The sequence below is a fragment of the Oxyura jamaicensis genome, chromosome 4 (assembly GCF_011077185.1).
Source record: "Oxyura jamaicensis isolate SHBP4307 breed ruddy duck chromosome 4, BPBGC_Ojam_1.0, whole genome shotgun sequence".
NCBI lineage: Eukaryota > Metazoa > Chordata > Aves > Anseriformes > Anatidae > Oxyura > Oxyura jamaicensis.
Genome location: NC_048896.1, coordinates 66,492,732 through 66,518,297, shown reverse-complemented (window position 1 = coordinate 66,518,297; position 25,566 = coordinate 66,492,732). Strand labels below are relative to the sequence as shown.

At 41.8% G+C, this 25,566-nt stretch overlaps 1 protein-coding gene across 4 annotated transcripts in view; it reads left to right on the top strand.

The window, feature by feature from the left end:
* MTHFD2L (methylenetetrahydrofolate dehydrogenase (NADP+ dependent) 2 like) overlaps window positions 1-25,566 on the top strand; it is a 47,487-nt gene that overhangs the window by 20,414 nt on the left and 1,507 nt on the right. The window contains exons 7-9 of one of the 4 annotated variants that reach the window (XM_035324007.1): window positions 6,101-6,226; window positions 24,475-24,595; window positions 25,158-25,310. In XM_035324007.1, the coding sequence (XP_035179898.1) occupies window positions 6,101-6,226; window positions 24,475-24,595; window positions 25,158-25,310 (400 nt within the window). Of the gene's footprint in view, window positions 1-6,100; window positions 6,227-15,611; window positions 17,149-24,474; window positions 24,596-25,157; window positions 25,311-25,566 lie in introns of those variants that run through there. The other 3 variants (XM_035324008.1, XM_035324009.1, XM_035324010.1) reach the window with 3 other exon arrangements.

The following is a 25,566-nucleotide window of genomic DNA, read 5'->3' as shown; positions in this document are numbered from 1 at the left end:
GTAGTTTTGGTAACATATGCATATTATTCACAGCTGATTTTTTTGTTGGTATGTTGACAATTATCATGTCAAGAGGAAAAGAATGGTAATTGCCAAAAGGAAGGGCTCTGAAAGATCCATGTCTATGTTCTTAAAGCAATGTAGAATGAAATACTTTCAGTTTGACTTGTCTAGAAGAAAGAAACAAGTAGCACTGCTTCCGAGCATTTTTTTATTTTGTTTGTTTTTACTTGACTGGTATTTATTAATGGAAACATAAATTAAGCAGGGAAAAAAAAAAAAAAAAAAAAAAAAACAGCCTCTGGTCAGATTCTGTGTCCCCTTGCAGTTCATGACATCTTCCTTCTCCGATACTGGTTTGGAGGACCACAAACAGATTCCGTCTTTACCCTTTTTTCCTCCCTTCTCTGTCTTCACTATTCTCAACACCAAGTCCTGGGAAGTTATTTTCCAGATTTGGACAGATAAGTACATGTCCAAAGCTCATCACTTCCTGTTGAAGCAAGATGTCCTTTTTTCAGAGCTTAATTGCACTACCTCTTTCTCATGCCAGGTCAGGAACAAGAAACAGCTCAGTTCTCCCACATGGGATTACTCAACTGTGGGTCAGACCAGAATTCTCACACTGAATGAAAAATAATGATGTGTCTGTTAATTGGAAATAAACTAGTAATATCAACATATACTGCTTCTGATTTAATCATAGTTTAAGTTTTTTTGTCTGCTGAACGCTTTGTCATCAGTTACGCTTGTAGTGAAACATTTCGGTAGCAATTCACCTGTGTTTGTTCACATTATTTTCCTCATGTCATTTGTAAGAAGAGCATGATACAACACTTGTTACACAACACAAGATATGCTTTGAATGATGAAAAAACCTAGGGCTAGATTGTGCAAACAGTATGCAGCCCTGCCCCAGAGAGGATGACACCCTGGAAAGGTGGTGTCCCTCCACGTACCCCTTCTTGAGAACTGTGTGCATTGGGCCTTTGGGATGGTGCTGGACTTAACCCTCGAAACATGTGACCTATTTAGTGAGCAGTGCAAGAAAAGAAGCATTTCCACTGTCACAGACCACCATGCAAGATGTGCAAATGGAAGAAAGCTTTCTGTGAGTCAGTTTTACCCTAATAGTTAACTAAACTCCACCATAACTGCTTTCTCACTTCCAAGCAAGGGAAGAGGGGGAGAAAATGTGATGAAAAAGGGCTCAAGGGGTGAGATAAGGACAAAGAACTGCTCTGCCGTGGTATACCATGGGCTGCAGGGAAAGTGCTGTAGGAACTTGTGCTCCACTTCATTCCCACTTGTTTCACTGACTACCGTGCCTGCAAGTTTGTTTCTTACATATTTTCTCAATCCCCTTTCCCAGCCACTGTTGTGCAGCCATTTGTTTCCTTCCTTGCCTACGTCCTCGTGGAGGTCCAAGCAGTGTTGCTCATTGGCACAGCTCTGCCTAGCATTGGGTCCCTTTTAGAGTCTGCCAGAACAGGCTTTTAGCTCTTGGAGCAGCTTCTGGATTCCTCAGTGAGGCTGCTCTCTCAGCCGCCCTGCTACCAAACTCTTGGCACGTAAATCCAATACACTATAAAAGCAAGTTTTCTATTCTCCTCTTCCCATATAATGCTTTAAGAGCCACCTGCATTGTGCCTCCCGTTTTGGTGACTTGTGACATTAAGCGTGTTCATTCTGTTGTGGTCCTCTGTCTCTGAGGAGTTTCCTGTTCACTTACATTCATGGTTCTCAAACAGTTCACACCAGGTGCTTCTGCCTTTACTCTGGAGTTTGGGAATGCCCGTCTTCATAAGCTGTCTCTTGTTTGCTCCCATCCTTGGGACCCTGGTTGTCCAGCTTTCTGTGATTGTAACTATTGATGCAATTTATTCCTTCTCTCTCGTCCCCTCCCAACTTATTGCATCATAAGGCATTCCCTTAATTCTCATTTTCATTCCCTCCCTAAAATCTTTGTCTCTGCTTCCAGTTGGAGCTTTCTAAACTCTGTGCCACACAGCTTTTGCCTTTCTAGCCAAAGTGTAATATTTCCTCCTAAGCACACCTGGCACTTTGCATCCCACTACGGACTTTGTAATCCTTGCCCTCTGTCCCTGCCTATGCAGACATTCTACGGTGTCTGCTCTTGTTGCTATCGGACCAGTCCCATACTGAAAGACTAAGTACAGCTTTAGTCGTGGTGCTCATGCAGCTCTTGCAGTATTTCCAGATGAAGGCAGTAGGCAGTCTTTGTCTTCTTTAATCTGCTGCTGCTGCTCTCTGGGCTTTCCAGTCTGCCTTGGGAGAGACAACTCATCTGCGTGCTACCTTCAGAGAGAAGGTGAAGAGAAGGAATGGAGGTGCCAAATGCCAGATGAAATTCTTCTAGGCCAACTCGCACTGTCCCTCAGGACATGATCTGTGGTCCTCCTGCATGGGAATTGCTGATTTGCCAGGCTGCTTTATTCAGCCAGTGGCTGGTTAGCTTCCACAGGATTTAGCTACCTTACAGTCCTTTTACCTAAACTGGGATTATAGAGGAGTTTGTTTTTTTTTTGTTGAAAGCATGAATCACTGTTTTTGACAAAAACTGGTAAAGAAAGATTTTCCCACATTCTTCAATCACTGCATTTTAGGAATAGCTGCTCTAACGCTTATCTCTCCCTACTTGGTATGTAAAGTAGGCTTAAGTAAATAGATCTGCTCATTTGGTTTGGGGGTTAGTTTATTTGTTGCTATTAAATATTTGGCCTATTATCAAACCATTTTACAAAGGGTGTAACTGTGCAACTTCCGTTAATATGCTTCCATCCCTATCTCACACAGATCATTAACCCCCATAAGACGAAGGCATTATCCAATTACCAGCCAGCTTGCGATTGATTGCATAAGAGTGATGAAGTAGATGCAGCCAGATCTTATCAACGGCATAGGAAAGAATTTGAGGTCTTGGCTTGCTCAACATTAAAAGTAGAGTTTCAAGCTTGCGTCCTATGGGGGAGTGAGAAAGGAAAGAAAGGTTCTTGTGTTGCTTGTATCCAAATGACTTGCTGGCAGACGTCCAGCACTTCAAATGAATCCATAGCCTTTGTCTGCCAGCAGTTGCCTCCAATAACACCGTGCTCCCAAAAAACGTGGATTTGCTTTCTTTTTTTTGTTCTCCTGAGAGAGGGCTGATTTCATGGAGAGGGCAGCAGGGGGAATTTAGATTCCCCCTTTGCAGATACTCTACTGCCGAGGTAGACATTCTTCACAGAACATAAAACTGAAGGAATAACTGAAGAAGCAGGGCAAAAACTTAGCTTGTTTGAAATTTGCAATTTCCTTTCATTCCAAGTTAGAGGCTGCATGGCAGGAAAGAAATTTTGGAGGTCATTTAAAGCAAATGCACAGAAAAGATTGCAGCTGTTGCCTTTAAGGTGTGATAGGCTAATGTAATGCAGATGATGGCTGATGACTTTGTAGTCTTGACTCTCTGATAGCGTGTACTGACTTAGCAGTAGATAGCACTAGACATAGGTCTCAGATAGTAATTTGCCTTAGCATTTAAAGAGGTGGTTCATTTGTTCTGAGTCTGTCCAGGAATTAATTTTCAGATGTCTGGTCACACATGATGCTGCTGTTGGTAAGCAGTGCTCATATTTCTGTTCTAGGGTAGCCTTAAAATTGCTGTTCATTAAGAGAGCTCCTGCTGAACTCCTGGTACTGAAAGGTCTTTTGTGTGCATCCAGTGGAGCTGTTGGTATGCTAGAAAAGCATTACTTATTACATCAGCACACTTGGGAAGTTCAATGAGATTCATCTTGAAGTAAATGTGTAGCGCTGTCTTCTGTTTGCAATCTGTTGTGGCAGTGTTCTTTGTGAAATGGAAGATGCTTACAGTTTGGGACTGCTGCTTTAGAAAACAGTGTTTTGCTATCCCTTCAGTAGGACCCAGCTCAGATCCTGGGCGCAATTAAGTTGTCGTTGTGCTTCTCTTGTCCTAGCACCTAAATAATTATTTTGGTGTTTTCTTGCCATGTGTATAGATAGATGAATGGTGCTGACTGGGAACATATGCTGTTGCCTCACGTTTTTTGTCCAGAACTTGAAGTGACCTTTTAGCATTTATATGTCCTGACTATCAAATATCTTGGTGATGAATATCAACATGTTTGGAATTTAAATGCATTGAGAAAATGAGTTGTATATGAAAGTGCTGTGGAGGCTTGTCACAGCACTCTGCTAGCTAGGGTTTCTTTACAATAGAAGCGTCAAACCCCAGGAAATTATCCAGTTGTAGCTCACTGGAGCTGATGAAGGTATGTGATGTTGAGGCCAAGCAACTTTGGTCAAGCAGGGAGGTCTCCTCATTCTCTTCCAAGTGGCAAAATTGCAAATCATGGAAAAATAGAGCAAGAAAGTTTTTTTGAAAGCCCATGTCTTAACTTTTGCTGCACAATGATGGATATTTGACATACCTGTTCAATCTGCTTTTAACATTTCCTGTGATGGAGACATGGTTCTCTTCTCGGGCTACTTGCTCACCTGCTCCTCTGTTCTTAAGGTTTAAAAGTTCTGGACAGTGCAGCAAAGAACAATTATTTTTTTTTGCATCACATCGATTGTGGATGTTTTGGGGGATGGGAAGCCTAGGTAGTTTTCTAGTGCCAAAAGCTTTTTTGTATTTTTGAAGGCTGCCATGAAATCAGGAAAGTTCATTCTGGGCAGTGTTTCTTCATAACCTTCTCGTTGGTCTTGTTGGTGCTCATAAAGATGGACAGACAGATCAGAGAAAGCTGGCATCCACAGCAGGAATATGGTATCCCAGCTAATGTCGTCTGTTAAAGAGATCAGGAGTTTTGTGTGTCTTGCAGTAGTGTGACTGTCTGTTCACGTTCAGTTGATCTAATCCCAATTTTTTCTTGTTGAAAAATGACCTCTTAACCAGTTGCTGACTGCCTTGCCTTTGCAAGGGGTAATCATTCATATGTAAAGTAATGGTGTCTTGTCTTTCTAGCTGTTGAATGTCATATGTTTTTAATGCTTTTCTCCTTTTTGCCGGTGGTGTTTGAAATCTAAGCTAATCTGTTTCAAGGTCTTTCCAGCTTTGGGTTATTTGCATTTTGTGTCACTACTAAATAGTAGGTGTTCTCTTCTGTTAGTGCCATTATAAATGAACACCTGGCCCTTGTAGAACTCTTTCCACACACACTTAGGTTTTCATAAAGAACCACCGGAGCCTGTTGTTACCTACCAGTTATACCTGAGTACAATTACCCAGCCAGTTTCAATCAAGTATGCTTTTCTTTTCTCACTTAGGAGATCAGATGGAAAAAGTTCTACTTGAAAGGCAGTTGCTTCTCTCTTGCAGACTGATCTGACACTTACTATGGGTAAATTGAGGTGGCCCTTTTTTTTTTGTTTGTTTCAGTTGTTTACTTCGCTCATATATTGCAGTAATGAAAAATAATCTGGTGACATAGATCAGATTCACCATGGTTTTTTTTTTGTCTTTTTTACAATAGCATTTTGTGTAGCCTGTATTTAGTATTTTATTTACTGCCTGAAATGTATTGCATCTAAGGAGTACGTGACCGGTCAGAGAAGACAAGAAGAGTAGCATGAATCGAATACAGATACTAAAAAAAAAAAAGCCGAGACAAAAGAAAACATTGCCAAGATAACATACGTGGTTCCTGACATTTCTGGACTGGTGGAATTCCAACAACCCTAAACGTTTCTTGTAGCTCATGCAACATCTTTACCATCCAGCTTTTTTTTTTTTTTTCTTTTGGAAAAGCTATGAAGGTGACTTGCCACCACAAACCAGCAAGCACATAGTTCACTGGGATCATGTTGACTATGTTTGTGACCACAGGCTTATCTGAAAATATTCACTCAGAATAAACAACTGTCAAGCTTTTTGTCTGAAAGTTACAGGCTGTCTGAAGCCAAGGAATAATTGTGTTCTCTGTATGATGTGTCAAGAAAAAATTCTGTGAAAGATTTCTTTTTATTATTTTGGTGTATAAGTATACTTAACATGTGCATGCACACATTACTATAATTTGGAACTGATGACCTAAGACTATCTGGCTGTGTTAATCAAATACCTTGATGATTCCAGGTATCCCGAAGTTGATTACAACCGATATGGTCAAAGAAGGCGCAGCTGTGATAGATGTAGGCATCAATCATATCCATGATCCTCTTACGGGAAAGACCAAATTAGTTGGGGATGTGGACTTTGAAGGTCAGTGAAACACTCTAATGTTTTTATCCAACAGATTCACATAAAGTTGGTGGGATTCTTTGATGATTAATACTTTGAGTAGCTCATGTCCCAGATAAGACAACACTTGAAGGAGTGTGTGTTTGTTTTCTTAAATAAGAAACAAGAAATTTGTTTGTATACCTGCTCTTAAGAAATGATATGTTATTTAACAGCAAGCATTACTCCTAATTACATATACGAGCAGCCTTTAAGAGATGCAGATGAGCTCTTATGGATGTTTGGTGGCAGCAATTTTAGAGAGATTCTTGTCTCCAGGCTTCTTTATCCTTTGAGAATCTTTAAAGTGTCTCAGAAGTATGCATGTATGCTCACACACAAACCCTGCACAAAAACAACCCGCAGTTTCTGCCATTTCACAAGTATAAGGTTTCCCACTGATCATAGCAAATACTATGATACTACAATTTCTCAAGCCTCTTTTCACACTTAGACTTAAATTTTTGAAAATGTTAACCTCTCCTTCAGAAGTACCCTTTATACTAAGGTTTAAGTTGGGTTCATCTTCAGCTTGTTAAAATCTTGGTCCACGCAAGCCTAACTGAGATCATATGTGATGTTACGTATTGATCTTTTTATGTTTAATGTGTTGCAGAGCAAGTTCACAATGTAATTGGATTAAATATCTCTGCTCTGGAGAAGCTCCAGACTGGAATAGCAGGATTGTTGCAGTCGAAAATTAAAGCTTATTGGCAGAGTTGTGTGGGAAGCTTAGACAGCATTTACCCACATTATTAATGGTTCTCAACAGTTCCTTATTTTGATAAGTATGAAAATCACCCACAGGGTTTTTTTCATAGTTATTAACATCTTGGCTGGCATAATGTCTCAAAGCTTAATTATATTCACAATGTTTCTAGCCCACTGTATGTATTTCAAATTACATCACTTGCTTAGTTCCTGTGTATTTTACTCATCACACATGATATCTGTCTGCTACAATCAATGAAATTAACCGCACGGGTGTAGCTAAGTCATTGTTTCAGCATGCATTTGGGAATTTACAACTGGATGTATAAAATAGTTCTGTTAGAAATATTTTCTAGAGTGCAACTTGAACAATTTTTTGAGTTGTTACCCTGCTTCTCCCATCACAACTAAAAGGTTGTTTTCTGTATTCAGAAATAAACTAAAATGAAGTAGAGAGGAGTTTCAGGATTTTTTTTGCTTGTTTGTTTTAGCATGTTTGAAAAACAATATGACTTTCAGAAACTTGACAGTGTGTCCTTTTTGTTTGTTTTCTTTAAATGTATGACCTTCTGAATGTAATGAGTCTAGATTCAATGGCCATGCCATGATTCAGAGTTTCAGCAATGCACTGTATATGTCTCGTCATGTCTGCTGTGGGTTGCTCTCAGGATTTTACCTGGGGGGAGGGAAGATCCAAAAAAAGAGGGAGGAACTTCAACGTGGATTATGCCACTGCAGCTCCAAGTAGCATTTCACTGTGCATTGCCAAAGGGAAATTGTTGTTGGTTCATTAGTATCGGTGAAAGTTTCACTAAATCTCTAACAACAAAAAAAAAACTATCCTTGTGTATACAGTTCAAAATACCAAAGAGTAAGTCACCCTTGCCAAGCACTGATTTGGCAGTTAGGAAATGCAACAAGCTAGTGTATTCATGTACTAAATCATTTTATCCTTTCCCTCCTGTTGATCACTTGACTGCATTTATATTTAAGCTTAAGTGAAAATTATTTTTGCAGTTTAAGGCCAAGTACACGAGCTGACGTGACGTACGCCACCTGTTTAACGTAAAGTAGCCCACCAGTATCTATTCTCTCATCATCCCCTTCCTTGAGTAGAAGGATGTTCGGAGTGGGAGTGGGGGTTTGGTGGTATGAAAGAGATTTAACTGGCAAGTCAGAGGTTAAACTTGGTTTATAAGAAATGGTTAGGGGTGGCTGACTTAACCAGGTCATCAGACTAAAAACCCCTGGTAGAGGAAATAAACTTGATGAGGTGGATGGAAACTGTTTTGATTCCTTTGTAATATCTTAGCAATACTTGGATGCTGTCTTCTAATCTAGGAAGCAGGTTATAAACAGGAGTTGTTCTCTAAAAACATTTGAAATAACTGTCTTTTTTTAATGAACTTCATTCATAAATTCAGTATAAGAAGTACCTGAAGGAAAAACGTTTTACCACAGGCCAAGATAATTTGATAGCAGTTGAAAATGAGTTTTGCAGTTCTGAAATATGTTCTAAAATCTGCAAGTGTTAGAGTCATGTCCACTCGGGCTGTAGGCAACTTGAGCTGCATGCAGTCACCTGCAGCCAGAGACCTTGCTGGTGACAGCACTTCTTCCCACAGTGGCCTGAAGACTGACTGCTGCTGTGTGTGTGTACACCCTCTGAAGCCGAGGAACGCGCTTTGGCTGTCCTTTAAACTCCACTGCATCAGAAGAAACGGCAAGATAGTTTAGTTTGCTGAAAGCAATCTAACTGTATCAGTCACCTAAGTATCATGTTTACAGCTGCCCATGTGGCTGGCTTGGTGGTAGTGGCATCTGGATCCTTTGCACTTTCCAGGCTTACCTGTTAATTCTGGGCAAAAATCCCAGGCTGTGTTTTGGGATGTCTTTAAATAACACTCGTGATTTTTCCCTAAAGATCCTCTTTATTTTTGTGCTCCAAATTGTTCACATTAAAAAGATTTTATTTTGTCCAGAACACTTTTATGTGCATTTTTAAGATACCTAGAAGAGCAAGAGAGAAGACACTGCGCATTTAGGTGGAGGTCAACCGTGCAGCTCCGAGGTATCCAGCTCAATGTTGCTGGGATGTTCTAGACTGCATGTGCATCTCTCCACAAGTCACCAGCACAGTGTGTTGCACAGCGTGTTCATTGTGTTCCTATTTATGTTAAGAACTTGCCAAAATATTTGGACCAGGGAGGGGTCGTCTTTGAACTTCTGGGAGCCACCACAAGGGAGGATGAGAAGCGGTGTCATCCTTAGATCATCACCAGTGCCATTTGAGTTACTTTCAGGCAGCGAATTTCAGTCACAGAAAGGGGCACATGTTTCTGTGAACAGGATAATGCTCGTGTGGGTGTAGCTGGCCCTGTTTTATAGGGCTTTTGTTGCCACAGCATTAAAGCTGAAGGGAGAGGAGGGCAGTGAGGACCAGGAACAAGAAATAAACCAGCAGCTTACACAGAGCATTTAACTGAAACAGCTCTTCTGGGTGGAGCACCGTTTCCAGGTGTGACTGGTAGAGCAGGGTGGCAGCACACCAATGTAGGAGCTAACCTTTGTTACAGAGGAGCCTCAAAGAGCTGCTTACCTCCCTGCCCTGCTACCTGTCCAGTGCTGGTAGCAGACCTTCCAGGCGATAGTGGCTATTTTCAAAAAGCACAGCATTCAGAGCTGCTTCCTGAGCTGGGCCCCAAAAAGCAGCTGCAAGGCTTCCCTCAGTTCGCTGCCATCACCCACAGGTGCTCCTGGTAGCAGCTGCTCCTGGTGACATGGCCATGGAGGTTTGTAATAGAACCAGGAAAGAGCTTTGGTGCATAAATTGCCACTGCAGCTTTTCCCAGTCCTTAGAAGGTGGTACGCAGGTCTTTGTGGTGTTGGGCAAAACGTGTCAAAAATTGAGATCACTAATAGTATCTGAAAATGAACTGGAACGGGCCTGTGAGACTGAAGTGTATAGAAAGGTAGTGTAGTTTCCTTAAAGAGCAAAACAGCTTTTGCTGACTACATTTCTGTGTGATTCTTCCCATATTTTTGACAAGCAGGTGCTAATACTCAGTTTTTGAGTCTTTATTGTGTGCCTATGAAGACAACTTTTTATTTAAGAAAGTTTTCTAAGTGATATACTTTGAATATCAGTGGAGGGGGTTATGAATGAGAATTGTTCTCTAATGCCTAGACAGTATAACAGATTTTGGACGAGAGGTGCCCAAGCAGGAGCATGGAGAGGTTCCTGGTACTGAACAGCAGAGAAGAGTACCCTGACAAACCATCAGTACAGTGAGCAGTGGTGGGCACGTATTATAAATCCCCTTTCATGGAGGGATGATCAGACACAGTGACTGTAGGAAAATGAGGGAAGGGATGTGTTGAATATTGTTAAGGAGGAGAATGTACCAGGCTCCTGTAGCACTACCAGATGGAGCAAGCACATCAGTTTAATAAAAACCAGGGAAATGGATCCTGTCCTGATGAGCTACAGGACTAACTGCTACCGAGACATCCGGCGAGTTGACAAGTTTCCGAGATTTGTTCAGGTAGAGAAAAGATTTACATTGGAAGCTGATTCCTTGGTGGAAATGGGGGCTCTGCAGTTGTCTCAGCTAGGGTTTGTGGGATGCGGATGCCCAGGCTTTGTGACAGCAGTTACTTCCGATGGTTGTTTGCTGCCGCTCTGCGTTCACTGTGCTACCTTCCAGGCTGTATGCTTCTTCGCAGGCTGTTGAATCCTTTCCAACATATCTCTCTATGCCGCTTATCCAAACAGCGGTCATGAAAATAGAATGTGGATGTTCCAGCTGCTTTCATTACTGCTTTTTTCTTCCAGTTCATTTTGAAGAATTGACATTCTTTCTGCAAGTAATACAAGTCCCAGTACTACAAGTCCAGTCCTTGTAATCCTGTCACCATGTTGTTCCTTGGCAAAAATCAGGGGTAGCATTGCCTGTTGTTACGCTTTGCTAATGCAAGAAACCATGTTATTTTGCAAATTCTGAAATCTTCATTCCTTCCATTTCAAAATAGTGGCACGTTGGCTATTTTCATAGTTGTGTAGGCTACTAGCTGCAATGGGTGGATGCTTCTAAGGAGGGTCATGGGCAGAACATTTTGCTCGATGGGAATGTTAGCACTGGGTTGTGACTGCCAGAAGGCCAGACAGAGCAGTCACTGACTGCTGGCAGTAAGCTTTTGGATAGAAGAGTTTGGGTGCTCCCTCCCAGAGGAGCCTATGTGTCATGCAGGGGTCTACGGAAGTAATCATTAGCATCTCGAATTTCTGCTGCCACTGCTTATTATCCCAGGGCTATTGCAATATTCCATCCACCTGTCTCTGCTAATTAGCTGAATTTTAAAGTAGCCGTGCTGCATAATTTTCTGCTGGAGATCATTAGCGGATAATATCAAAAAGAAGGAATTGTGAGAAATGGGGGGGGGGGGGTGTTAGCTGAACGGTATTCCACAGTGCACAGTGAATAATCCCAAAATGTGTGAAGAGCAGAGCATGGGGTATCTAGTGTCAGTGCTGGGCACGTGATTTACACTTGTGCAGTGCTGCATGGATGCAGTGATCCCAGAGAAGCTTTACAGGGACTAATAAAGCTGTGTGGAAACAATGCTTAGGCAGGAATTATTCTGCATCACTTAATGCAGATGCACAAGACCCAGAATTGCATTCAGGTTGAGACTTGCCTTTGGTTTGTGTGATTAACCCTATTAGGTGTCTGATGTTCTTAGCTTTAAAGGGACGTAGGAATGAAGGGCTGTTTCCAAAGCAGTGGATCCTGTTTTTCAAGGAAATAATCTACATTTCATTTCTTCTGAAGAATCAAAGGAAGATTTTCAGATTCTAAAGAAGCTGCAAAATAGCAGCTCCTCCCCCATAGGCACTTAATTTGTATACTGACATTTTCAAAATGGACGGAGAAATGCCTTGGAGAACTGCAGGCATCTCCAGAAAGCCAAGTTAAAGCTAGGGACAAAGTGTTACTGTTGCTGAGAAGCAGAAACAAGACCTTCTGAAGGAACCAACAGTGCAGGACCTGATGTGCTGACATGAGGTCGGTCACACCAAAGTGCTGTTTTAGGACCGTTTGGCCAGCTACACTTTGCAAGGAAAGGAAAATCTATGTTTTTAAGGGCCAGGTTGTTTTCCCCCCTTTGATCACCAGCATTCATCTTGGAGAATTGCATTCACCAGATGGATGTTAACTTGTATAGGTGGAGGTTCATCAAATGTTAGTTCCGTAACTTAGACACCTGTTCACTTAAAAATCTGGCTTAGCTTTTGTGAATAAGATATCCAGGTGGTTGTATTCTAGCTGATATAAAATAAGGCTTCAGCTAGGCTGACCCACAGCTATTTCAATAATGATAGAGTATGGTAGAGAAATTTCCCAGCAACTTGTGAAAACACTATACTCTGTGTTTACTCCTGAGTACAGTTACTAGCACTAGAGGCGATGGATGTTGTCCATGATGTTCATCAGAAGGCTTTCTTTTGGTAAGGCATGGTTGAGCTCTGGCCTGCACCTCTTTGTAAGTAAGATAGGAGTATTCTGAATAACACCGCAAAGAGAAACGTGTAACATTGCCATGGAAATAGGCTTATTTCAATTTAAAATATCTAAAACATTTTGTATGTTAATTGTTACGGTATTCACTTCAGATGTGGGTACATTTCAATAATTATGACATTGACTTGGGAATTTGCAGTAACTATGTTAACCATAAACACCCATCTCAAACAGTAGGTAGTTCAAAATAGTATAACTAATAAGACAAATTATTTGTGTTTGAAAATACTAAGAATAACTGTCATAGGAGATTTAATTTATTTCTTACAACTTACATTAAAAAAAAAAAACACATTGCAATTTGTTTAGCTTTCCAAATTTTTAATAGTATATCTGGTGGTACCAATCAGCAGAGCAATTAAAACCTTCTCAGCTGTAATTAGCAACTCTCCTCAGCGAGGCTTAATCTTCTGCTCTTCAGTTCAGTGAGATACTTGCCGTTAACTTCTTTGAACCCAGTTGTTAGGGCCCTGCGTTGAGGAGTTGTTGTGGTTTAACCCGGCTGGCAGCTAAACACCACACAGCCGTTCGCTCACCCTCCCCCCTCCCTCTCTGGGATGGGGGAGAGAAACGGGAAAGTGAAGCCTGTGAGTTGAGATAAAGACAGTTTATTAAGATAGAAAATAATAATGATAATAATAATAATATGTACAAACAAGTGATGCACAATGCAATTGCTCACAACCCGCTGACCGATGCCCAGCCCAACCCCAAGCAGTCGGCCCCCCCACCCCGGCTAGCCACCCCTATATATTGTTTAGCATGACGTCAGATGGTGTGGAATACCCCTTTGGCCAGTTTGGGTCAGCTGTCCTGGGTCTGTCCCCTCCCAGCTCTTGCTGCACCCCCAGCCTGCCCGCTGGCAGGACAGAGCGAGAAGCTGAAAAGTCCTTGGCTTGGTGTAAGCACTGCTCTGCAGCAATTAAAACATCAGCAAGTTATCAGCACTCTTCTCATCCTAATCCAAAACATAGCACCCTACCAGCTACTAGGAGGGAAAATAACTGTCCTAACTGAAACCAGGACAGGAGTTCAGATGGTGGTTTTCATTCCATTTAACCTCCCTGAAAGTCTTAATATATGTTCTGCTTGAGAATATAATATCCAGTTTTTCAAATTCTTTTCTGGTAGTTTTTCTAAGAGCTTGTTATTCAGAACAATGAAGCACCACGTACTTTGAAGAGGAATACACTTCAAAAAGCAGAGGCAAGATATGCTGCTTGTTCCAACATCAAGCTGCCAAATTTTCCATCCATTGATTGCTTCTCAGGGTTAGGTAGAGGTTCTGCTCCATAGTGGGGTCAGTGGATATCATAGAATCAGTAAGGTTGGAGAAGACCTCCAAGATCACCTGGTCCAACCATCCCCCTACCACCAGTGTCACCCACTAATTCATGTCCCTAAGCACCACGTCCAACCTCTCCTTAAACACCCACAGGGACAGTGATGCCACTACCTCCTTGGGCGGCCCATTCCAATGCCTGACCACTCTTTCTGAGAAGAAATGTCTCCGCATCTCCAACCTGAACTGGCTGTAGCTTCAGGGTTGCTCTTGCTTGGTGTTTTCTGTGTATGTGCGCGCACCCCGCCAAAAATGATGCTTTTCAAATTGTCACATTCCCCACAGACTGCATCTATGTGGCAAGCTTGCAGCTTCTTTTCCCACTTCATTTCAGACATGTGGTGACTGCAGCGTCAATGTGAGTTTCCAGGAAATTGTTTCTAAGCAAAGGAGAGGGTTCACAATGGCGCTTGGAAGAAAACTCCCTAGTACTCAGTATTATGCCATTTGGACTAACCATTATTAGCAAATAACTGCTCATTAGAGTTTGTCCTGCAATGAATTCCCAGCCAGATGCATAGAATTCCTTTACAAGTAACCTGAAATTTCAGTTGATTATATCTTGCACTGTATATACGTCAGGACTTTTTGCTACGTGACATTAATTCCTCATGCAAAGAGTTGAACTTGATGGGTATTACCTTAAATGCTTTAAAAAAAATACAGGCATACAAGAGGTGCTCTTAGCACGAGCACTTGAGATATATGCTAACTTTGGCTAGTCTGACATGTTATGTGGATGGAGCTAAATCATTTTTTTCTTTGAGACTTAAATAAAATCAGTGCCTCAACTTCAATATAGGCACCCTAGTAACACTGTTTGTTGGTGGTGCTTTTTAAAAACAAGTAAATAAATAAAACTTTAAATAAAACTTCTCTGGGGGAGCTGGGTATTTACGGCTGCCATTGCAGTGGGAATTTTGCCACTACAATCTGTTTTTCCTCAAGCACAGTTGTATTTATTGTTCTTTATCCATCTTAGGAAGCAAAAAAAACAAATCAGCCAGGAAACTGTACTCTCCCGCTACATTTTTCTTAAGCTCTTTTTTATGGTGGTACCACGTCTTTCTGAGAAGCTGCAAACTGGAGTGAGGGAAAGAGGCTAAAGAAGTGACAACTGTTGCTTTGCTGTCTGTTTTGTCTGACAACTGCTTTGCTGTCAGTTTTGGTGGCGTCCTGCTCTTCTGGCAGCTCCTCAGGAACAGGTTCGCTTTGGGCCGTTAACATCTAACATTTTGGCTTCAGAAGGAGATCCTTGGCCTATTGAAGGTGGCATCAGGGCTGGCAGGTGCAGAGCTGCCTTCCCGGAGCAGTCCTGTCTTGGTAGCACCAAGGTATTGTGGGGCCAGCTGGTCATCCAGGTCAAGAAGTGGAAAAGTGCCACTTGCCAGGACAGGTTGGTGGGAGTTTCCTTCCTTGAGGAAATGGCAGCTTTCTGCAGGTAGATTGGCTTAAGCAGATTGTGAAGCTATGTCCTGAAAATAGCCCCTGGATAGTAATATTCAAATCAAGAGCACTACCTCACAGCTCTGGTCCTGACTGTATCCTGAGACTACCATGGTTGTAACTAGACTTCTGCCTTAACTTTTCCCATGTTCTCCAGTCCTGTCCGAGTTATGGGCCTTCATGCTTGATACCAGTTAGGCATATGTGGACAAATGAAGGAGAAAAATGTTTTTGGACACATTCTTAGTCAATACCTTTTCTTTTCTTTTTCTCTGTTTTCTCTTAGAAGTAAAGAAGAAAGCTGGCTTTATCACTCCAGTGCCAGGAGGGGTGGGACCTATGACTGTTGCAATGCTTCTGAAGAACACCCTCATAGTTGCTAAAAAGCTCATTTACTAGAGCAAGCAGGCTGTCTTGGAAGAAGAATCCAAGTTGTTCTATTTATTGACATACAAAACCTTTATTTTTTACTACAAAGATATTTATTTCTACATTGTATTTATTTTTTCATGTAAACTATATTGCAGGTGATGGTTTACAAAATGTTAAGATACTTTGTGTTACCTCCCTCTAATTTGTGAGCAAAACTGAATTGGAGAATGCGACCTTTGCTTATGCATTGGTGGTGGTCAACTGTGCGTGTGAAAATGAAGAACAAAGCTTGATTTACAAATATGCCCGTTTATTTTGAGATGGGGTGCTATTGTCGAGTTTATTTAAATACTTGAGACGCTCAATCTTGTTTAAAATATACAAAAACTAGATTTCAGCTTGCTAGGTATCTTTTAGGTTGGGTTCTGATGTCATGGAGCACTCTGGGTGTAATTTGAAGTCTTGAATATTATATTTTTTGGTAAACATTTAGATAGCATCAATCTTAAATCTGAAAGGAATGAAAGACTGGAATTTGTTTCACCTGTCAGGCAGTAATGTTGGCAATTAATGCAAATGCTCAGAATGCATTTTAAAACAGTTGTGTACTTAAACATTGGCTAAACTCTCCTCTTAAATGTATTCAAGAGGACTGCATGAATAGACACCTAGAATTGAGGCCAGAATTGTTTTTTTGCCATGTCTGGATTTGTTTGACTATGTTTTCACACATAGTACCTACAAAAAAAAATAATAATAATAATAATAAAAAGTTTGAATAGGTGACTTCGTTGGATTGGACTTCATGTGGATAGAATGTTGTTAAAGCTACTTTTAATATTTGTATGACATGGGGGGGGGGGGAGAGAAAGAGAGAAGCAAAAGTTTATCCATGATGGAAATATTTGTATTGGAATTTGAAATAATTTACTTGTTCTCTTGTTTTCTGAAACAGCATGTAGGATTTTAGTTCATGATGGAAGGCTGAGCCCTTTACTTGTTTACAACATTTTGCTGCTTAGAGAGAACTGGGTGGGATAATAAGATGCTTGCTTTAAAAGGAAACAGAGACTGTGAAAATAAGTGGGAAAAGGGATAATTAGCGATATGTTTCTGTACCTTAAACTTTTAGTTCCAAAGACAGATCCAGAAGAGTCTCATGCAATATAAAATTTCAGGTGCCATTACTGTGAAGATGCCAGGTTTACTGAGTGTATGCACTATTGACGTGAAGGGCTGGCCCCAGTTCCCACTGAAGTCAGTGGGAATCAGTTTGGGCTGTTGTCTTCATAAATTTATCTCATTTGGGCAAACTGTATTTTAGTCATGAGCCTTTGGTGTATGCCAGAAGACTCAAGATTACTTGAATGGGGAAGAAAAAGAAGTGTGACTCAATACTGCTTCTGTTTATTTAAAAAAAATGCTTGCTATAATAAAAAGAAGGAAATGGATCATTGTTTCTGTGCTACTTGTTCTTCTGATTGTCTTTCTGAGAGTTCTGCTTAATTTAGTTTTTGTAAAATAGCTTCACAGATGCATTAGTAAGCTTATGGAAGCAATAGTGCAGACGCTTGTCTGTTTAAGCATTTGGTCAACCCATCATGGGATGAGGTGGAATAAAACTTGTTAAGTTCTGCAGATCTTTCCGTGGCAAATGTTAATACAGTTTCTGTTGTTTTCTCTTTTTCAGCGTGTTAAGAGTAGAACGTTGTTATCATTTTGCTTGTTCAGTCATTATTTTGTTTGTTCACATTGCTTTCCTGAATTGACATTCGTTTTCTTTGCTTTAACTGAAAATGGACTCCACATTTTTGGCAGAAGAACAACCTGAGGCATTTTGCTTATGTCACTCAAATGAGTCTGCCTCTTTCATATACTGCAAGCAGTTTATTGTGCATCTTCAGCTTTTTCTCTTTTCACCTCTCATGGGTGAGTTAGCGTTGCACAAAAGCCAGCAAGACGGAGGTTTCGCGCAGCGGCGTGCCATTCTGGGAGCGGCCAGACACATCTGTGAGAGCACTCTCCGCTGTGACATGCAGAGGGAATGGCCTGTTTCCAGCCTGAAAAGCACGCTCGTGTGCCAGGACCCAGTCAGGTCTGGTCCAAGCACGAACACCCCATGGCGGACAGCCACACGGCCTCGTCTGCTGAACCCTTCTCGCAGGCCTACCGCGCCCAGCCCTGTTGCCTAATGATGAAGCCGCCTCTCGGATTCAAGCTGGATTAAGTTCCCATTGTGTAGATGTGTGTTGAAAGGAAGGCTCATGAGACTTACCCCTGCTTGGGACTGATAGCAAAGGTTATCCAGGAAGGCACACACACTCCCGTCCATCTGGGGAGTGCACAAGCTGCACTAGATCAGTGTGTAGGCATGTGGCAATTCAGGATACCGAAGGAAGAGAAAAGCCTCCTGGAATGCAGTCCATGAGCAGGAGAACGCATAATTAAAATGTGCATAACTAGCTTGTGTTTTTCCCTGAACTTATGAAGTGGTTAGATTTAATCCCATAGATCACTGAGGAGAGCGTGGCGTAGAGGGAGAACTTGAGCTAACCGGAGTTATTAGGGCATCTATCAGAAGGTTTTGTGTGGTTTTTGTTTTTTAAATCAATTGTGGTAAGTTTTTTGTTGCTCAGAGCTCACAGTTGAGAAACTGCAAGTTGGGGTGAAGTTAGCAGTTTTCTTGGGGTGAGAGTCAAGAATTTTTGGGATGTTGAAGTGATTTTATGTTATTGAACTGGGCCTTTCTGATGATCTCCTCTAGTGCGTCTGGCTGCCTAAGAACCCTTTGGAGGGACCAGTCCTACTTGTTCCAAGTTGCCTGCGACAAAGGAGAGTATTTAGGGCTGTGGAGAGTGGCTTAGTACAAGAACTGTGTATGCCAGGTATGTCTTAAAGACCTACAAATACTTGATGTAAAAACCATGATTGCTCTCATTATGCTACCCACTTCCTTGAAAGGGGAGCAATGCGCTGTCGTGGCTGGATAGAGGCAGCAGGAATGATGGCATGGCCTAGTACAGCCTCTTCTTTCAGCCAGTATTTTCTCTCTCCTTTGTTTTCTCTGCTCTGCCGGCTCCCACCTGCCACCCTGCACAACCACAGACTCCGATGGGGCTGGTGCCCTGCCTTGCTTCAGAGGCCTGTGCGCAGGGCAGCTCTCCATAGCCTGTGATCAAAGGCCTCTTGCTGGCAGTCACTGCTGGAGAGCATCAGCCGTTATCTTTGTGTTCGATCGCTTCCTACTCCTTGCACTAGCTGCACTCGCAGTTCCTCGTCGGGCTAGCAGGGAACTGGGGCACGGAAGGGACCGGGGCAAAGCAGGGGCTGGACCCCGCTTCCTGAAATCCATGGCAGCAAGCTGAATGTTGACCATCTGCCTAGAGTTAACACAAGACTTGCATTGCTAAGGGAAAGAAAGAGCACATTGTTCACAATACAGCTTTTTTTGTTTGTTTTGCTTACTTCTGTTTTTGCTATATTTCATTGATCTGCTCTGGCACATACCAGGTCTCTTGAAAACTGCATCTTTGCATGCACAATAATGCCCACAGGTAATAGGAAACTAGGGTTTCAAAAGAAAACCTGATCCCATTGCTAGATAATAGTAGTTTCCTAAATAAATGTGTGGTTGCCCCGGGGGCTGAGGTTGTTGCCAGATGCACCTTTTTTTGATTGGCGAGAACAGCAGATGACGCTTCATGGCATATAAGTGCAAGAGAAAACACACGGGAGCACAGATAAGCAGAGCAAACGAGCTACCTGGAAAGAAGAATTGAAAAGGTGCTAAAGCAGCTGCTTGCAATGGCATTTGGAATGCTAATTTATATTTTGCTGAAAGGTAGGTTTGGAGGGGGCTTTTCTATGTCATAGTACATTGGGCTTTCTGGAGCAAGAGCTCACTCTATCTGAAATAAGCAGTAGGAGTGGAAAACATGCAAAGACGTTGGGAAACAGCATTATTTTAGTTAATATGAACCTCAACAAAGTTTTTAACAGATAAATAATAATTTAGACTTGTAAAAGAGGCTACTTTGTTAAGTAGGTGTAATATCGTCTCTAATATATTGCAGGTAGCCTTGTCCTAAGTTGTATAGATAATCGAATGGAGATGGATTTTGGATTTCTGCAAATGATTGTTTGTTTGTTTGTTTGTTTGTTTTTCCCACAATCATAATAATTATTCTGTGACAAAAGGAGGTTTGAGGCAGGAACATTTTACATGAGCTGTTATTACTTTTCTGCATTGCATCAGAATTTGTAATAAGTGGGTAAATGCTTTCTGAATGAAATGAACCTTGAATAGATACGCTGAGTTTTTCTGTTACAGTAAGCATCTATTTGCATTACACAGCAATGGGGGCACTGAGTGAAGAATCAGCTGTTACTGTTTCATCCCTCAGCACAGAACTGTGGAATAACTGGACAAAAAACAACACTGAAGGTATTTGTGTTTCATTCTGTTTGTCTCTATTAATCTGCCACTGAATAGATTTTATTTTGTTTTATGCTCATAGCTGCCGTAATGCTCCTGTCAGTTAGATGCAGTTGGGTTTTGAATATATTGTACATGTGGGATGAGCTACTTTATTCATGGAGCCTTAAAATCCTCTCTGAAATAATGGCTATAGCTCAGCTGTGGTAGGCTCATTGCTGACCAGCTCAAGAATCACTTATCCAAACCTTTTTATAATTTGAGGAAGGTTTTTTAAGGCTAATTGGGATGGATTATCTACACTTTTACTGGTCATTTATGTTTTAACTAGTGCATGGTTTCTAGATGTTTTCAGTCTGAGTCTTTATGCACTGAAGTGAGAATGCAGCAAACATAACTTAAAGTGATGCCTCTCATTACGGTTACTCAGTAGTTTGTTGCAGTTTTGCTTTCGGCTATCACAGCTTCCCCAGCCCTTTTCAGAGTGCTAGCACTCTCTTGTCTTTCTTTTCTGACTGAAATGTGAACTCAAGCTATTTACTTGCCAACATCTGAGACCAGAGTGCTGTGTTTATCCTTCAAGCTGCATTCTTGATGTTACTTCAGGTGCTAGTGATGTCATTACTTTTGGAGACCTGTGCGATCTGGAACTGAGGTTTTGGCAGGTCAGTAAAGGAGGGAAGGATTTTAACTGTGATACTTATTAATGTCTTTGTACTTTTAAAAGAACATAAACATGCATACAAATCATTTTCTGCTAATTGTAAGTCATCTTGGGATGTCTTGCAAGCTTTTTTTAGTAGATCCATAAGCTTTTTATTTTTCTCATAACAAGTCAAACTGCTGTTCTCTTTTTGTGTCTGTTTTGTCAACGTGGTACAGTTTTAGAGACACAAGCACGTTCGTACACGTGCTGTATGTGTTGGACTGTATTATTTTTGTGTGTATGTGTATACATATATATAATATATATGTATACGCACTTGCACACATATCTACATACTTGTAACAGTCAAGCTGGTGTTGATTTTTGACTGCAGTAGTTTGATTTATCAGCCCAGCGCTTGTGGTCTGGCCTAGTGGCTGTGTCTGACATGGTTCTTCCAGAGTTGCATACAGAGCAAACAGGACTATAATGAAGTAGACATATTTGTTGGGACTCGATACGTACCCTGTATTATTTCTAAGCAGCAGGAATTATGGGTCATATTTTAATAAATACGAGTTGTGTTTACAGGAACACAACCAGGAGTGCAATTGTTCCATGCTAGTTGCAGTTGTGCAAATCAACTAGGTACCCATGCTGTTAGCTGAGAGCATGTTTCCCTTGGTAATAGCACAAATGGATAACCCTTCAAGCACACGTTTGCACAGGTAGTTAAAGGTATATGTAGGCATACCTTATACGCAGCCCTTGATAAATCAGAAAATATAATTTCTGGCAAGAAGATTAGAAAGAAATGCTTGAAGAGTCACCAGAGAAATTGAATTCCCAGGTGAGAATCACTGGAGGAAACAGCAGTTTTCTGTGGGACTGCAAGTCCTCTGAGGACTGAAGTGCAGCTTGTGGAGAACGACTAACTTCTGCTCAAGGAACAACAACTCCATCCCATCTACAAGACCACGTCCAGTTTCCTGTTGTTATACCTCAGGCAGGCCAGTGTAAACAGTGCTGGCACTAGGAAACATTAGGCTCTGTAATCAGTCGGGGAAAAAAAACATGTGGAGAGCTTGCAAAGCAGGGATGAACAACTTAAGATGCTCTTTCAACCAAAATGAAACCTTTGTAGTGAAATTTGCAGCCAGAATTTGGGATGGGCTTGGTTTTACGGGGGAAAAACGAGACCCCTTCATTGCCACAAGCCACTTCCTCTGTGTGACTTCAAGGGAGGTCCCGAACCTGGGGCTGACCCCTTCCCTCCCCTTCCTGACGCTCCCGTTCCTCCCTGGCACACCATACCTTAAGGCTGAGCTGTCGTGGTCTCAGTGGCTCACTCTTTTGGTAGCCGGTCTGTCAGTTTTGGCATGCCCGGGCTTCCAGGTTCCTGTAGTTTTTGATTTCATGTCGGATCTTGCCAAGTGTATCTGTTGGAATGACTCAGTTGTAGGCAGCTGTCGGGTGCTTACGCAGCATGCTTTTCTTTCCTCACGTGACTTGAAAGGGCACATGGATGTGTTTGTTCAACAGCTTGTTTAGTATCTAGGTGGGTAATATGATATGAATTAGCATAATGCTCTGGGATGGGTTAGAAAATCTTTCTTTTTGTTTTCAAGACTCATCATTCTTGTAAAGGTAATCATTTGTACTTTTGCAACATCAGAATAATTAGCACTGGGGATTTGCATGAGTACACTTCAGATGGGATCTTGCAACCCACACTGGACAAAGCTCTCGCTTCTGAAGTGAGGTAGGGCAGGCTTGCTCGTTTGTGGCCTGTGTTATGAGGTGTTTGTCTTGAGCGCTTTCCAGGCAGGCTTCTGTTCAAGGCTGACCTTAGTTTCTAATGACAATGCTAACTTTGGTACGCAGGGGAAGTGCCTGTGTGCACTAAGCAAGCTTTCTTCCAGAAGTCGCTGGATGGAAGGCTGCCATCTCTCGGCAAAGGTGGTGTAAATCGGGAGGGATGCTTTGGCAACCAAGCAGTGGTAGCATAAAGCTCACCACCAAGTGTTGCTGCGTGCAGGTCTGACCTGGGAGTTGTTTCAGGCTCTCTCTGCTGGGCTGCAGTGTGCTGTACAGACGGGGCCTGAGCTTGGGCATCTCCCTCCGTGCATGTGTATTGTCTGTCACTGGATTACTAGGCCAAAAATGTGCGTCTGGTATACAGCTTCTAGCCTTGCGTTTCTAGCTTCAGGACTTCTTTCTCCACAAATCATCAAGAGGCACTTGTGAGTCTTTGTTTTATTTTTTACAAGACTAGGAAATGTGCTGTTTTGTCAGCCCAAACAATTATGTTTTAAATGAAGACATGCTTTTTCTTGTCCTCTGTAGCTTTGCCTGAGAAAGAAGAAATCCCTCTGCTCTTTTTCAAGAAGACTTGAATTATTCCTTGTTCTCTAGAAACCTCTCCGTAAGCTGGAAGTCTGATTTCTCTGTAAGATGTTAGGGGGCACTATTTTCAAAGCAGTGTTGTTCAATCTGAGTACAACCTGCTATGAAATGACTCAGACTGAACTTGTCTCAGAAAATGGGGGGAATTGGTGATGTTAGTCCTGAATCTGATAATTGTTTCATCAGTATAATCTTTCTAAACTTTGATTCAGCACTTAGTCAGAAAGGAGGCTTTCTGCTTGCTGTGCCGTTGGTTAGTCACTGAGCAGACCTGGTCACCTTGTCACCTTCCCACCTGATGTTGTTTCTTGTGGTCCTAATGGAAAGCTGGTGTTGATGTAGCCTCAGTGAGGAAATAATCTTCAGTCATCTTAGACCTGTCCCCTCAAACAGTAACACACTGGACATCCCACCCCACCAGAGATTGCTGTAAATCGGGCCGAGAGACCAGTTCAAACTGATACTCGCTTTGAACCTTCTTTCTGTTTGCTATGGCCGTTTTCTTGTGACAGCTTGATGCTGGCATCTCCGCTCCTTCCACACAGAGGGGTGCATCGCTCCTGGGCTCGGGCTCTGCTCTATCAGTAGATAACACCGGTCTAAGACCCCAAAGAACAGATTTGAATGTTCTTTTGTTCCCGTTCATGTTGCAGATACAAGGTGGTCATTTTCTGTGCTTTCAAAGCAGCAGCAAGCATACTGACCTGGATGTAGATGGTTTTGATCAAGTTTAAAAACTGAATAGTTGTGGGCCTCGCTTGCTTTTTGCATGGGAAGGCTGTCTGGGGAATGTGGGTTGCTTTAAACCATAACTGGACACTCTGCTAACAGGAGACCATGGAGAACTAATCGAGGGAGCAATCCCACCATTCCTCGCTTAATTGTAGCTGCAGCACTGACAGACAGGAGTGCAGTAATTTGTCTTGTGTTTGGAGGAAAAGGAAAAAAGAACTCATCATTTGAATTCAGACTGGGAAGCATACTAAGAACAATTCAGTGCTCTCATTGTATCCGTAGCCCCCTGAGCGAATATTCCATCATCATTTTTCTACACACTCCTCAAGAGGAAGTAATTTATTTGCAGTTTGTTCTTTTTCCAAAGTCAAGCTGGTATATGTTAGAAGCTTGTTCTGATTAGCGGTGTTTGTCAAGAGACCTATCCCAGTGAATTTGTGTATTAGGTGTCTTTCTGCAGGAGCTGCCTGTTCCTCTTGAGTTGCAAAAATATTTTTGAACTATTCAATTTATATTTTTTTTCCAAATATAACGTGGCTTTTTCCCCTTTGACAGTGGAGTACACAGAGCAGCCGAGGCTCTTGAAGCTTATGCAGACCTGTCTGGAAGAACACCACAGCTATTGCATTAATGGACTCTGCGCTTTCCACAGTGAACTGAGGAAACCCATATGCAAGTAAATAACACAGTTTATAAGTACTCTTCTTATAGAATTAGCCTTGTTTCTTTTTCTGCTGTGCTTTATTGTTGTAATGTAACCAATTTTCAGCAGAGCACAACTTTCAAATGGCATCGAAGTATCTGCAGGCTTAAAGCTTGGTGCAGTCTTGGATGCTATGCTGGCTCAGGACTGATGACAAGGCAATAAAGCTGTGCTGTTATAATACTAAGGAAGAAAGAAGGAGAATTAACAACTCTCTAGATCCACAGCCTCAGTGGCATTTCAGATCAGAACTAGCGCTAGAGTTAAAGAATGTTCACAGTAGGCACAACAAAGGGGACAAGATATTTTAGGATGTCAGCTCCAACTCCATTACTGTGCAGCTGCTTACGTACCCTAGATAGACTGGGATAACTGGTAGTCTTGTTGAAGAGGTTCTGACTGAGTCCCAGATTCAGTCCATCCTAGTTTAGTCTTGTTCTAAATTGTTTAAAACTACTTAAAACTAACGTGTTTCTGAAGTACAAAGTCTAAGATATTCTGAGTAATTTTTACACGGTGTATATTTAATTTGTAGGTGCCTTGCAGGTTATAATGGAGAAAGGTGTGAACATTTAACACTAAATTCCTATGCACATAATTCTTACGAACGCTACATTGCTGTGGGAATTGGTGTAGGGATACTGACAAGTGGGATACTTGCCATCATCTACTGCTACATAAGAAAGAGGTACGGGAGACGTATAACTTTCTCATTCTGTTAAACTGAATTACAGTGGGGGGGAAAGCTGTGCAGAGTTTTTACAAGGGCATTGGGAGCATGTTCTTGCATTTGTTGTGTGATCTTAAAGGAGTTGACGCTCAATATTTCTGCTTTCTGATTTGCCAGTTGTATAAAATGGTGCAGCTTTGCTAAAAGTGGGTTTAGTTGGGGCTATTTAAATGAATCAAGCAATTAGGTCTAGTTCTGTTCAGACTACAGGGGT